This window comes from Triplophysa rosa, linkage group LG1 (assembly GCF_024868665.1).
Source record: "Triplophysa rosa linkage group LG1, Trosa_1v2, whole genome shotgun sequence".
NCBI lineage: Eukaryota > Metazoa > Chordata > Actinopteri > Cypriniformes > Nemacheilidae > Triplophysa > Triplophysa rosa.
The window spans coordinates 708594-724813 of record NC_079890.1 but is presented as its reverse complement, the minus strand read 5'-3'; the positions used below and the strand labels follow the sequence as shown (position 1 = coordinate 724813).

The 16220-nt window shown below is 40.7% G+C and overlaps 2 protein-coding genes across 2 annotated transcripts; both read right to left on the bottom strand.

Moving 5' to 3' along the window:
* Nucleotides 1–4474: 4474 nt before the first annotated feature.
* On the bottom strand, nucleotides 4475–9810 carry LOC130562258 (leucine rich adaptor protein 1-like). Its single transcript, XM_057347168.1, has 2 exons — nucleotides 9643–9810; nucleotides 4475–4843 (listed from the first exon to the last, which is right to left on the bottom strand). The coding sequence occupies exons 1-2, from the start codon at nucleotides 9808–9810 to the stop codon at nucleotides 4475–4477; spliced, it is 537 nt and encodes a 178-aa protein (XP_057203151.1).
* A 15-nt stretch (nucleotides 9811–9825) lies between these two features.
* Nucleotides 9826–16007, bottom strand: tyrp1a (tyrosinase-related protein 1a). The gene is given in 7 exon segments (XM_057335411.1): nucleotides 9826–11213; nucleotides 11287–11433; nucleotides 11512–11691; nucleotides 13397–13564; nucleotides 13753–13957; nucleotides 14456–14778; nucleotides 15373–16007. Coding segments are annotated over 7 exon segments (1569 nt in total). The 5' UTR covers nucleotides 15734–16007; the 3' UTR covers nucleotides 9826–11028.
* Nucleotides 16008–16220: the final 213 nt, after the last annotated feature.

Genomic DNA, 16220 nt, shown 5'->3' with positions numbered 1-16220 from the left:
GCAAACAAATGTGTAGTTGATGCTGGATGTGATTGTGTTGTGTTGTGTTAGACAGCACATTGATGTTGTGGACAGCTGAAGATTCCACAGATCTGTTTGATTTGACTGAACACGTGTTTAGAGACCCACAGAAGAGCCTTTTCTCCTCCACACAATACACTCACAGTCACACAACTGCTCACACAGGTGCTGCCCTGCAGGGGTACACACGCACAGGCACGCACACACGCACAGGCACGCACACACACGCACGCACGCACGCACACACACACACACACACACGATCACAAATGCACACACACTCATGCACACAAACACACACACAAACATGATCACAAATGCACACATGCTCGCACACACTACATTAAAACTCATTCCAGTGCTGTGTTTTGTGTTTGTTCTGTGATATCTTCTGATTGTCTGATGGTGTTCTGCTATTTCCTGTTGATGACATCATCTCTAGAGGTCAAAGGTCGTTTGTCTACGTCACATACAAGCCGTTTAAAAGAGTCGGAACAGAGACAGAAAAACAGAAAGATATGTGTTGTGAAAGCAGAACTCATGATGAAATGTAAAAGTCATGGGCTGTGATGGATCGGTGGAACACACAGCGCCGGGTGCTTTGTTGAAACATGTTAAACTGGATCACAGTATCGTCTCTGAGCGCTGAAACAATGACACCAGTTATCAGAGCTGCAGATATCTGCTGCGTTTCTGTCACAGATAAGACATCACACACACACACGCGCACACACACACACACTCACACACATCGGCACACACAGGCACGCGCACTCACACACACACACACACACACATCGGCACACACACACACACTCACACACATCGGCACACACAGGCACGCGCACTCACACACACACATCGGTGCACACACACACACACATCAGCGCGCACACACACACACACACACACACACACACATCGGTGCACACACACACACACACATCAGCGTGCACACACGCACACACACACGCACGCACGCACACACACACACACACAGCTCATTTGACAGAGGTGAGGTTTTGTTTGATTTCTGGAAGCTGCCAGATGAGTTCAGAGAATGTTCTGTGAACATGTTTACTGAAGGTCATGTTGGGATTAAACACTGTATTGTGTGAAATGAACATGTCCATGCGTGCAACTCTTCTCTACGTGTGCATTAATACCGCTTTCACCACGGGACTGTTGAATGCTTCATTCTGATTGGCTGATGAATTATTATGATAATCTCGATAATCTCGAATGCGATATATCTCAGTGGTAGAGTAGTAGACCATCCGGGTATTTCACGCCTACCGGTTTTTTGCATACTAAGCTTTCGGACATACTATTCATGAGTCATACTTATTCTCGCCTACTATATAGTATGGAAAGGCGATTTTGGACACAGGGAGGGAATTTTTGCCCTTACCAACATGGCCGCCAACTGTGTATTTTCATCTTATTTACAACTTGATGATTTCAGTTCATTTATTCATGTTTATGCATGTATGTATGTATTTTGGTTGCATAATGTAGCATCTGGATCCAGATTTTCCTGTTTGGCTTTATGCTGCGATTATGACCGTCTGACACGACGCCTCACTCGTTCTTTCGACCTGTTAGAACACGACGTCTCATTTTCTTCTGTATTTGTGTTTTTTTGGCTACTTAAGTGGAAATAATTACACCCATCCGAATGAATAATGGGCGGTAAGAGTTTTACCACAGAAAGAGAGAGCGGTTACAGTAACGACATCTGATGTTAAACATTATTATAATAACACAGAAAAGTGTCTGAATGTGTTTAAAGAGACGTCGGTGTTATTGCACAACATAAACTCAAGTCATTTCTGTCTTCACCTGTAAACTAGCTTTCGCAGTGTATTTGATACATTTATTTTGTTACAATGTTCAGCTTTTAAGTGTGTTATACATCATTCCATGTGACTCATGTAAATCTACATGATCCGCCTCTATGTGCCCTTAAGAATCTGCGTAAACACACTTTAAAGCCACATGAAAGCTTTCTATAGATCTATACAGGTACATGTACAATAGAGTGGAGAAGGGCTATGTGAATCTATACTCGTCGGCCATCTTGGAAGGGTAAACATTTCGGTTGACCAATTCATCTGGTTATCAAGTGACAGTCGGTTGATGAGGATGAATCCACATTCAAGAGTGGTTTTTAGCCTGATGAAATCACAGCGATATTATCGTGAAGAGAGATTTCTTGAAAGAAATGTCACGGTCTGTCCATTAGGACATGTCTGATAAAAAGACTATGAGCTCTTTCAGTCTGTTAGCGTGGGCGCACGCACACATGAGTAGACAGCTGTTGTCAATCCACCGCGTGTGTTCGTGAGCGAGAGATTGTGAAATCAACTCTTTGTCTGATGAATGAATGATCGTCTGTGTGCCTGCAGACGGCACGGGTGGAAGCGGAGGCCGGTGCATGTATAATCTACAGACCATCAACATTCCGTCTGACCGTCAGTATAAATCAACAGCAAATATTCCGCAGATCAGTCACAACACAGGCGGCACTAAAACCTTCGAGGTGAAACGTGTCATTTTGACTTGACTACTGATCAAAACAAACGGTTTCGTTCCATATATCCAAATTACAAATGAGAGATTGAACATTTTACCCAAGAATAAGCACTGTACACAAAGTTAAAGTCATTGAAACATTTACTGTCTCTCTGGTGCACTACGGCAGATTATTGGTTACATTTATTCTGACGTGACTGTGAAAAGCTCCGCCCACCGTGAAATCTCATTGGCTTAATTGACACGTAACATAGCGGAATAAGAAACAACTTCTGGTTTATAGACAGTGCAAATCATTCATCTTTTTATTAAAATTCCCTGTAGTTCATTTTGTCAATTTTAAAGATGTTGACACAACGAAAGAAACAACACATGTATTAAGACTAAATTAAATAAATTAGGAGCAATCAATCAAAGCTGCAATCCGTAACTTTGTTGTTTTATTCAAAATAAACTAAACTCAGTCATTAAGCAAGTACATAAAAAACTTAAATCTCTTCATCCTGATTCACAACAGTACACTTATAATCATGATTCATACGTGGAGCTGTCAGGTGTGATTTCATGGGAAATGTCAGTGTGATGTCATTTGTACACATAAGTATGTGGGTCAAAGACGTTAAGATGTTCCCATCAAAGACATGTACAAAAGTGATTTAATGTCACATTAAATGTGAGTAAAATGTCTACTTTATGGTTTCGACATAGTTTTTGGAGAATGAAATGTCAAAATTTGGTTGAAATAAGGCTACATTGTCATTAAGTGTAACACAATATTTATGTACAAATTCAAACAACATGCTTATTCTGACTTGTACTTATTATTAAAACATACAAAAGAATAAGGCATTGCGCTTTAAATGAGTAAAACATTCTTATGGGTAAAACCTAGGATAGTGGCAAATATAAGAAGAAAATGTAAAAGTATTTAGCATTTGGGGTGAAAGTAATTAGTCTTTTAATATGTCATAAATTGATTTTTGTTGTAAATATGCCTGATAAGACTGTTACACTAAATGACATTTTAGTGGGCGTCTTCTGTAAATCAGGGAAAAATTTATGATTTTTATTTTTTGCTCAGAAAAAACTTTTTCGTTTTTTTAACAACAAGAATTTAAAGCAGTGTTGTTTTTATGCTTAAACCCTTTTTCGTCTTTGACCCATGTAAACTAACATGCCATTTTACAATTCAAACAGAGATGGAGACAGACAGGCAAAATATTACGGATTGCACCTTTACACAAAAAACAAAAACAAATGAGTAAAAATAGCAGCACCGCTACAGTCACAAACAAAATTCAATTTCAACAACACAAAGTACTAACAGCAGTCAAAACCTGCTGCGGCTGAGGGATGAGAAAATATATTTACATTGACAAAGTTATTAATGGAACGGCTGAAAACATCAAAGATTCAAGTAACGACAAAATTCTCCCTTAAATCTCATCATCCACGTGCCTTTGGCAGGATCAGAAATTGCACTTAAACACACGAAAAAAGTTCAAGAACTTCACAGAATATAAACTGTAAATCATGTTAGACCTCACACGAGCAGAACTATCTTCTATATCAGTGCAGCGCAGGTGCACACGATCAAATTAAACCAACGAATTAATAATCGCAATTATTCTGTTAGTTTAGAACGGTTTTTACTTCAGTTCTTCTCATGATGTTTTGTTCTTGCCGTTAACACATTAATGTTGTCGCGATTATGCGCAATTAATCGTGGGAGGCAGAAATCGTCATCACGATTAAAATACGATTAATCGTGAGATTCTCTTTTATAAACTTGTTCCATCTTCTCAAAGGTTCAGTAATCCAAATCCAAACATGAGAAGGAGAAGATTTTCATGAGCTACATCATAACACTATGAACCATTGAGAACTTTCGGCTGTCTTTCAGTGAAGACGCTCCGTGTTATGCGAAGCAGTAGTACTCATCCGTGTCAACGCGAGGTCGTAGAGAAGTTTTCGTAAACATCTCCTCTTCAATAACAGCTTTGCCATTGAAACCGTCCAGCAGGTTTGAGGGCGAGGAACGATCCGGGTCATCTTCGCCCAGCGTGTCCAGGTAACTGCCCACTGAAATACCGTCCAATCCATCGCTGCAGCTTCCGTGCTGGGAGGCGTCCTGGCTGTCTGATAGGCTGTACAAGCTGCCCGTCGAGCTGCTCTCCCGGCTGGCCACGCCCCCTCTCTCCTCCATGACCCAGCGAATGGACTCGATTCCCTCGTTGATTGACAGCAGCTGTTGCATCAGTTTGACGTCAATGGCGCGGAGGTGAGCCTGTGTTTGGAAAAAAAAACGGATATCAATACAAACTTGGCAACACGTAAAGCTGGTAAACGTGTCACATGAAACACAAAACAATAATGGATGTAATGATTCACCGTGAGCTGGTTGAAAATCGATTATAATATGTGAGGATTCAAGCCGGTTGAGATGTTATTTGAATCGCAATACATGTTCTGAACAGCAGGGGCCGCTGTGTTTACTGCACACTTGGAAAACGTGGATATGCTTATATTTCTTAAATGTAACAAAAATCCAAGACAATCACAGACAAAGTCTTTTAAAGAGACTTTTGTTTTATTTATTCTTGATTTTTATTTGGAATTTGTTTTAAAATTGCAGTTTAGTTTTGTTATTTGACATAAAAGATATTTTTCTTTTACAAAGACGTGCAGCATTTGAGAAATAATAAAAGGGCAAAGTAAGTTCTTTTTTAAATTGTCAACTCGTTGGTAAACATGCTGCAAGGCAAAGACTTTGAATACAGTTAGTCAGTTAGTTATTTCAATACAAAAAGAAAAATTGAAGGATGAGGTATTTTTGTGATGATGGCACAAATGCTGTCGAAGAATCTTTACTTACTTTGATCGTTTCTGTATTATTAGAAGCAAACAAAGTGTGCCAGAATCAGAGTAACAGCTGGCACGAGAGGAATGGAAACACAATCCTGCATTAACTGGAATTAAGTCGAGTCTCTCAGGAATAATCTTATTATAGTCGAACGGACATAAAATCAGCCCTTTCTGTGTTAAGTGAAAGAATCCGTTCTGGTTACGGTCAGCGTGTAGTAATGAATGTGACCTCACAGAAAACAGGCTTAGCACATGAGATGGGTCACGGCTTCAGTCACACACCAATGGCCGGTTTGATTCTGGACATTTAAAGAGACAGACGCGGTTTCTCAGGTCATGAATGAAGACTGGAGGGGTATTTCTAGGTCAAAACACACATTCACACAGTCATAAATAAACACACACACACACTATACTCCCTTTCACACTCCCTTTGATTTTATGTTCGTTCGTTCGGTGTAAACTATTCTCTCACTGAGAGTTCAAGACAAAAACCTCTTCCAGAGCTCATAAAATCGGACTATTTCGGACACTGAATCTCTCTTTACTTGTTAAATGTTCAATAGTGACACACCATGAGAAAAGCACTTGCTTAAAACCAACATGATATTATACTAGCCTTTGCTCTGAATGACTAGAAATTTTAAAAATCTGCCCAAATAAAAGCTTCAAAGTGATGTGCGAAAGGTGTGAATCTACAGTCAAAAAGTATTACTAAAATGTTAAAAGTAAGACATTTTATTTGATCATCGCTAGGGATGCACCGATGTATCGGCCACCACAGCTGATTCATGTAACACTATCGGCATATCGGCAATAGCATGAAAAAGGCCGATACCGATGGTTTATGGTTTTACTGCATGGAGGCAAACAGAGGCGGCAGGGAGTAAAATAATTAAAAAGCAACAGCACAGACTTTATTTAAGTTTATTAAAGAAATGTTCAATGTTAAGTCAAATAGAAGTTAATGCTGTTAATAAAAGAAATATTGGACAGCCAAAATCACCTTTGAAGATTGTCATGTTGTCTTATTGTATTTTTATCTTAACTTGTGCGTCTCTTAAAATGTTAAATGGATCCAATTCATGTTCAGTCAAATTAATTTAATGCAGAAAAAACAGCTAGTATTGTAAACTACTATGCAATTGACCAATATCGGTATCGGATGATAATTGTTTGTTACAATCGGTATCGGCCAAATAAATCCTAACGGTGCATCCCTAATCATCGTTCTTAAAGGGGTCATAAGGCACGAACAGGTGTTCTTCTGTGTCTTTGGTGTGTTATAAGTTGCTCATGCATGTATTAGACGTGTAAAATTGCAGAAATGAAAGTGTGGGAACAAAAGAGTCATTCTATGTAAAAGCGAATGCTCACCAGACCTGCCTGATACACCTCGTGTATCCACACCCCCACAAATCTACTTCAGTTGGTGGTCTGATTTGACTAAGACCGCCCAAATGTAGACTCAAGTAAGGTGGGCGTACCTGTCAGTACAATTGAAGAGGAACCTGATGTTCCAAATATGACATTTCCCTCACACACTTGCAGTATTTGACCAATCACTACGCACTGGTGAACTGGCCAATCACAGCACTCCTCGCTTTTCAGAGCCATGAGCTTTGTTAAACATCTGAGAGGCGGAGCAAAGAGGAGATACAAACATGCACGGTGTGTGGAAAATACAGCGTTGATCAACCTTAAATCATGTAGACACATTACATTACATCTAAGACAAACCATAATATTCCTTTTAGCCATGTCATATGACCCCTTTAATATTATTACACGAGGCTGAGAAAAAGGTTAAAAATAATTCCAAATAAATCCAAAGCTTGTGAATCAGAACCCAGAACTTTACAGTTTGTGAGAAATCTTTACGTACCAAATCCTTAAAACTAATAAATCAATAAAGAAAAAACCAAACACGCATTAAATACAATACGACACAAATCCAGAAGGCGAGAGACTCTGAAGCTAGTTTTGTTCAGAACCAGCTTCATCATTTGCGTAACACACCCGCACATTCATGCAAAACACAAGTCGTGTCGTTGTGCAAATGAGACGAGAGAAACAGGCAGTGGTAACATGAAGCCGTCGCTGGCACATCATCAATTATTCCTCCTGCAGACACCCCATAATACTGACACTCATCCCCATGGTAACGACAGTCTGCCTCGGTTTAGGGCTTGTTTTCATGTTCTGAGTTCACATTACTTTTGTTGGATGCTTTTGACCAAACTGAAGATGAACATGTGATGGGTTTGTGTGGGAAAGTTGAGCTGGATGTGTCATCGTGATGTTACACACTTCACCAAAACAATTCCTTGTATGTGCAAACATTCTTGGCAATAAAGCTCTCTCTGATTCTGATTCTTAAAAGACTGTGTGTGTTGACCTGGAAATAGCCCTCCAGTCTTCATTCATGACCTGAGAAACCGCGTCTGTCTCTTTAAGACTCCAACCACAAACCTGAGAGCCAATCATTTTCTCTCGCTCTGTGACTTTAACCTTTCAGACATTCGTTAGAGAGACATAAAGCATCATGTACTCAGACCTGTATGACTTTCTTTCTTCTTCAGAACACAAAACAATGTTGATAATCACACAACACTGACTTCCATTCTATGAACACAAAACCACTGAGACATTTCTCAAAATATCTTCTTCTAAAGAAAGACTATTAAAGAAAATACAATTATAAAACAGTCAGTTCTGGTCCTTGATTCGGATTGGCTGAGCCGAGTTCTAAGCCGTTATAAAATACCCTGATTTATAACGGCTGACTGCATTACATAGCCTAAATATAATTTTATTTGCTTTATTTTACGAAACCTTGCTACGCATGTGGAATAAGTGTTTTATAAAAGCAATAAGCCGTGTGAAGCAGTGGGTTACAGTGGGGTTTTAATGACCCTGCTTCACGTAATGCCACAACACCATTAGCTGTTGTAAAATGCACTGTAACACACTGCTTCACGCGGCTTATTGCTTTAATAAAAGTACTAATATAAAATCTCAATTAATTAAACAATCTCTCTCTCGATGGTGACCTCCTACATGTAAATATCCACTGAAACAGCACTTAAAGTCAAACACAAGAAGCGCTAGTTGACATTATTATGAAGATGGCAACGACCAAACTTTGAGTAAAGTGACGTCATTTGACGCGTGTAATTGCAACGGTCATTTCTGACTCTCATCACAGGTTGTGTTTACCTGTGACCCTTTGAAACGGGACAATGAAAGGCGTCAACACAAATCAGCTTAAAGAGGTTCATTTCCCTGTGAAATTGCTTAAATATGGTGTTGTGGTATTACGACTTGGAAACTAATGAGCATGGTTTGGGTGTCACTCATTTAAAATGAGTCATAATGTCCTGAATCCACCTCACCTGATTTGTCTGATCAACACAACTTAGACTTGTCTTCATTCTTGTTTTCTTAGAATTACACATTTTTGTATAATTGACATAGTGAGCGTTTATGCAAATTAGTCGCCTTGTAAAATAGGTCAGAATTCCAGTGGGAGCAGGCTGGCTCAGATGAAGTCATGAGGGGAAGTAAAGGACAGAATCAGTAGCACGTTTGATCAGATTACTGCGGTCAAAGCCACAGGTTTACTGGTGTGTTTCTTTTTAAGTTGTTAAAGTGTGTTATTGGTGTTGTGGGTCAGCAGATCTCGCAGTGTGTGTTTAGTGTTGTGTAGCTTTGACCATCTGTTCGTGCTGTTAATCACTCTGTGTGAGCCATAACACCCAACTGACCGACCATCATCAAAGCCCCAGAACACGACCCGTCCGCGCACGCGCACAATGCTTTATGAATGACCTACAACCTGTCTGAAGATAACTGTTGTCTGATGATTGGGTTTCATTTTCTCTAATGTTTGTTTGCTTCATTTTGTTGATCGTGACAGTATACGTGTTTTAAACAGCGTGACTCTATTAAACGTGGATATAAGCACGTGTTTGATGACGTGTGGAGTCCGTCAATGAGCACAGAATCAAATAAAACCATCTCACGGACGGTTTTCTCATAAATATAAAAACGTATACTGTGGTACATTATACCACATAAAAATACTGTAGTAATATACTATAATTATTACAACACTTGATTAATGTATACTACAGTATTCTTAAGTCTTAACTATTGAAAACACTGCAATATAACTTACTTGAAACATGAAGGCAAAGTCGTTTATTGAGTGAAACTCACCATCTGTTGTCTGAGGAAGATGATTTTACTGTTGAGCGTGTGTAGATCGCGAGCGTGTGTTTCTGTAGATCTGACCTCAGATCGGCCTGTAAATGATCGCATCAGACTCTCCGGAACTTTACGGCCCAGTTTATTCTCGAGGTCTCTGAGGTCCGGTAGCTCGTCCATCGTCATCAATAATAAATAACTGCAGATCCACAGGTGATCACAGCGTTAAAACACTCGAGCAGATCTCACAGACGCGAGAAACATCAGTCCGTGGATGACACCTTCCTCCTACGGAGCTGTTAAGTGTTAAATCACAAAAAGATTCCCGTTCGGTCCGATCTAGACTGTTCTCTAGCGGCTCTCCGACTGACTGACGGTGCGCGCGCACATACAGGTGACTCCCGCCCTCACTCTCGCGCATGCGCACACGCTCTTCTTTCACCTCGTGTCTCGCTTTGAGTCTCTTTCCTCAACATAAGAAATAAAAACACACACATACACACAGAGTGGTGATGAAAACAGCGTGTTCACGACTCGATTCCGTCTCTCTGTGCTGTGCTGTGAGTTCTGTCTCACTGTTTCCACAGGATTACGTTACTGTGGTAAAACACGCTCACCTGTGACGAGCTGTGAAGTACCGCCCTCTGCCGGTACATAACACACATTACACTTGATTTGTGCTTCGTTTTTTAACATCTGATCCAGTGAAGAGCACTGAAATGGATTTTCCACTAAAACATAAAGTTGGGGTGGGGCATATCGCGTGACTTATCTCCCTTTAAAAAATAGGCAATACTAAATCATTTCATTAGTTTACTCCAAAGACTGGAATTTTATGAGATGCTGAAGCGCAGGATGATGTCATAAAAGTGGCTAATTCGTGCTAAAGCGAGTGTTAAAGTGTAAAATGCTTGTATTTTCTGAACATGAATTGTGTCAATGTTTTGGTGCACGCTGTTGCTATATTCATATTATAAACCCGGATTACACATACAATTTAAAACAAGACATATGTGCTCTGTAGCAGCCAATGAAACCAATTTGCACACTTTTTATGAGTTGTTTTCCATCTTTTTATACTTAAATATTGACAAATTTGCAATGTAAACGGTAAAATCCAGTCATGCGTCGCTAATCATTTTGATGTAAAATAACGGTGCTGAAGTGTTTTTCACCTTGCCTTAAGCGTATCTCTGTCTTAAACACCACCAAATAAAACATATGAATTAACCCAAGGTAGACAAACTCAAACGAAATGACAGACAGACAACTTTCACAGAGACAGGTCTGATAAAATATGCATTCTATTCTTCCTATATTAGTAGCCTATAACATAATCAGGGTTGTCACAGTAAATAATTCCACCTGTCCCTTCACAAGACATTTAACAGGACACGTTTACACTACAGACTGTGTTTTATCATCGTAGCGTTGGTAATGCTCTCCCAGCAACGGCTGTCGACCCTCCATCCTGTACGAGCGCGAGCGGACCGCACACGTGGCGGCGGCGAAGATAACCGCAACGGCGACGAGAGCGACGACCACACCGACGGTGATGATCTCAGTCAGAGTGAGAGGACGAGCTGCGATGAAATCAACAATCACACAAAGCCCAAACCAAACGCCAACTCTAAATATGATGTAGATGATGCTCACCTGGCCACTCCACCTCGTAGGAGTAGCCGAGGTTTTCAGACGCGGTGGCAAACATCTCTGCGTTTGTTACTGGTGGCCAGAAGGCAACCATATTGAACTCTCTGTTATGACCGATGGGGGCATTTTCCAGAGGTTAGACGGAGGAATCTGGAGAAGGCACGTGTTCCCACATTAACATTTTGTCAAATTTCATCAGACTGACAGCACAAACAGAGTCAGATTTACCCGGACTGTGTCTGCGCAGCCATTCATCAAAGATGGCGTCGGTGAAGGTGTGCAGCAGGACAAAGATAGGGTCGTTGGGGGACAGGTGTGTCTGTCCGCCCGTCCCGTTCAGAAACAGGTGGGCCAGGTTATGTAGACTAGGCCCCACTGGATCATAATTCCCCTGAGGGGTGCTGTAACCTGCAAACACAAAACAAGGCACCCGAGGAAGATTCACAATCACTCTTTTCACTGTAAAAACATAAATGTTCTGTAAACTGGAAAAACAGAAATATCCCCCTGTAAAAAAATATTCCCCCTGTAAATTCCCCCTGTAAAAGGATATTAGGATATGAAATAGTTTCCCCTGTTTTCTTGTAAATGTGTTGTCTTTTTCTGTAATTTTATAGTTTTTGACCGTGTTTCAAAAATAAACTGTAAAAAAGAAATTCTGGCAGCTGGGGCACAGCTGGAGCGCAAGAAATAAAGTGTAAAATTAAAATTTCCCCCTGTTTTTCTTGTAAATTTGCAGTCTTTTCCGGTAATTTTACAGGTTTTTTTACCGTATTTCAAAAATACATAAAAAATCTGTTAAAGAGTACATTCCTCAATATTTTTAAGGGCTTATTTTGGTTTATGGAGTGTCCGACAACAAGTTTATGTACATACATGATGTAAAAATACTATTATTTCGTAATAATAAGCAGTTTTTATTACCTTACTTCTTGACTGACTCTCATATGATTCGTTCCGCGATTCATCCGTGTAATCTCCGCCTTTCCGCCAGCGTAGTCTGATCTGATTGGTCAGATAGTGTAGTCTGCTGTGATTGGTCAAACGCGTTCAGCATGTGTCGCAAATGGACCGCCTATCATTACTGCTGTATTACGGTTTGCAGGTGGTTGGATATTAACAGTGTATAGAGAGAGATGGCGTCGATTTTACCTTACCAGTTCGAGCCCGAGTCTGACGAATCATTCTTTAATCCTTATACAGATGCCAGTAAGAAAAAGGACTGTTTTAGACACTTCTCTTGTAACAGTTAGTTATCACGGCATACAGTGTACGGTGTTCGTATCTTCAGATGTTATTATAACTATAGTACACCACGCAGTTCTTGAAATAAAGACTTTGCGAGTTAATATGGTTGAACACTTACATTAGCGCAACGAGTTTATAGCTAACGTTAGGTAAACAAACAGTAACAACCCCAAAAATAACGGTAACGTTAGCTAAACACAGACATGAGATAACGTCACACAAATTTAATTTTAAGTAAAGACAAAAATAAAGAGTCACACTTTACAGGTTGTGATTCGGTGGAGCTTACAGGTCCAAATAAAGTTGGTATTGCAACATCTTTTAAGGAAAGACGTTTAATGTATCCTGCAGTAAAGGCGCCAAGATTGATGAAGCAATCTTCGGTAAAATGACGCGCGCAAAGTAAAACGTTCGTTTGAAAAATAAATAGTAACCATTTTTTCCTCAGAAGTTCTTCCTTTGGTAGTGAAAATAAGACTGACTTAGTTTCACTACATAGAACACAGCTTCTCTTAGACATGATGCACACGTCACGAACGAGCTAGTACAGTGTTTGGGGAGGAGAGAGTTAAGTTTTCGCAGTCAGTAGGCGGGGATTTTTCTAGTGACGTAGGTACATTGTGGTTAAAGATTCGGACAGGTCATGGCTTGTTCGCGTGATTCAGAGTCGATTACCTTTTTTATAAGCTAATAACTTTGTTATTCGTTCACCTTCGGATTTACAACTTGGCAGATTGCTTACATTCAAACACGGCAAAATTAAACACTTCATGAAATGTATTTTTTATGATCTCGAGGAATGTACTCTTTAAAAAAGTTAAATTTTTTCTGTAAAATTACAGTTTTTTAACGGTGTGTGTGTGACCTTCAATGGTGTTTCTGAAACTGTCCGAGGACGTCGAGTAGAAGGGCGGCGTGTCAAACGTGTTGAGCTCTAAACACGCCGCCACGTCCTGCGGCTCCGGCAGACGCTGCACCGTCGGACGAGCAGCATTACCCGCAGGGTTTCTTCTGATGGGACTGCTCTCCGAACCTCACACAGAGAAAAGAAAACAGAAAAGTTCACCCAAAATATAAAAGAAGATATTTTGAAGAACGTCGACAACCAAACAACACTGAACCCCATTGACTTCCTTCGGATGAACACAAAACCACTGAGACATTTCTCAAAATATCTTCTTTCGTGTTGCACTGAAGACGATCAGAGATGACAGATCTTACTGTTGCAGATGGTTCCGAGCGTGTTATACTCCTCCACGCTCTCACATATGACTCTCCACTGGGAAAAGATGGAGTTGGAGCTGATGGAGTTCATGTCGAAGGAGCTGCGAGCTCCCAGCAGATCATCTGTACAGATGTCACACTCGCTGCCTCCGATCCCAAAGTTCCAGTACGGCAGAGCAAAGCGCGCGTTTCCTAACATGTCCTGAAAGAAAATGAACATGACTTTAATGACAATTATACAGAGGAATTATATTTCCACAGAAAATGCCCACTTTAGTAGATGTGATGCTTGCGCTCTGGAGACTTTGCAGATGAGCTGGGCTCGCTACACACTTAACATGATTTCAAGTGTGACAGTTGTGTATTGTTTTCCATTGCTCTGCATATTCATGTGTAAAAATCCTTCATCACTCTTAAGAAATACAAGCAGTTTGTACAAATAGGCTATTTATATAATTATTCAACTACATATATTTAATGGAATTTTTTATATGAAAACTTATTTTTTAAGTCTAGTAAATAACGTTTGCGAAGGAAAATCATTTACTTTATGAATCAAATCACACATATTTTAATAAACAATTGACGTGAAAGAACTTATAAAATCCTTTTCAATGGAGTACTATTTTAACTTTTTTGCTCTACTCATTTCGACCACGCATGCGCAATAACGTTTGTTAGTGGCAGTACTGTAGCGCACCTGCATGTCTCGCTCCAGCTGCAGTAAATGGTACCGGTGCCAAGTGACGAACCCGGGCCCCTCGTGACTTAAGTCCACCCCGCCGAAACTGTCCTGTCCGGGTCCGAGGAACGTCCTGCTCACAGAGTAATAGTGCGTCCACACGAACAGATTATAGATGCTGATGTTCTCGAACTGTACCGTGTTCCCGTCCGGACCGAAGATCTCCGCGTAACGGCGCGCCGCGATCACCAGGTCCGGGTGTGGAGTTCGCTTGGCCTGGTCCAGCGCGTTCACGAAGGCACGTTTCTCATCTGAGTTCAGCTGCATCACGTTCCTCCTGACTGAAGTGCGCAGAAATAATACTTATAAAATTGATAACAATATAAATATGTATAGGGAAACAGTAAGAGTCGCTTCAGCTTCAATAAATACGTTTTAAAAAGCAAAATGTGAACTACTCGTATTCAGCAAACATAACATAAATGCACATTTCTTTTCTTCATGCACACATAAAAAAATCGAACGGAAAATTGTATTGGAACAGAAATTCTAATGGATTCCATTACGAACAATCAACTGTCTAAAGCCATTTAAAATTATTTGTGTTCTGTGTTGTGGGTCTTTTCCCAGGATTTTATGGTGTTCTCACCCAACGTTTCCAATACAATTCCCAGTATAACCTTGAAATCCAGTATAATTACTGTGATGATTTCTAGACACCAAGGGGTAAAAGCAAAAGTGATAAAAACAAAAACAGACAGTGTCCTGTTGGAAAGACCACCTCAGATCATCTCAGACCACCTCGCATGATAGATGGGGCATGCGCTGGTTAACGCGGTGTGGTTTTGCTGGTGAAACTGGTTGATCAGATGGTGAGGACACCTGTGGTCTTTCCAAAACGACATAGCTGGTTTTACAGTGAATGGTTCTCTGACCCACGGGAACGCGCTGCTCGCACGCGTCTCCGGTAAATCCGTGTCTGCAGCGGCCGCAGTCAAAGCCGCTGAAGTTCCCGTTACACCGACACGCGCGCGTGAAGAAGCGCAGAGGCCAGCGCTCGCGGTCGTCTAGTCCGTCGTACGGGTACTGCGGCCCGTGCGCACGCGCGTCTGCGCTCACGTCCACGCACTGCCCGCGCCCGGAGTTCGCGCCGCACGGATCATTTTCCAGACCTGACGGTGACGGGCAGCACTGCGCGCTCCTGAGACCCTCCGGAGTCACGCACACGCGTGGGAACTGAGCGCGCACGTGTCCGAGCACACAACCAAGAAGAAAAACGGCATACAATCTCCGCATCTTCTCGGAATATAAAAAATATAAATAATTAAAAAATAAAGTGATTTAAAAAAAATCTCCAAAACTACAAAGCTTCACAGAACACCGAAACCATCTTTAAAAAATATCAGGCATGCAATCAAATTCAACTCCAGAAGCTACAAAACACCGCGGGCACAGGCCTATTACACCGCAAAATGATACAAATGATCTTGGTTTATGCTCGTCATTCCCGTTTAGAGAGAAATTTGTTCTGGACACGGAGTTTAAATACCGCGTGAGCGCGTGACTGCAGGGATCTCCTCGTGACCACATCACATCTCAAACATTTTCCCTCCTCTATAATCTCCCATTTCATTAACCAAAAAACTGATTCTCCTCGAAGATCAACATTTCTAACCTTTAAACAAATATTTCTCTTTTAAAGCAATGAAATCAATTTAAATGAATGGTTTTAAAAGTGTCATTAGCATTTATACTAGCTACCATCATTTTGCATAGCCTACGG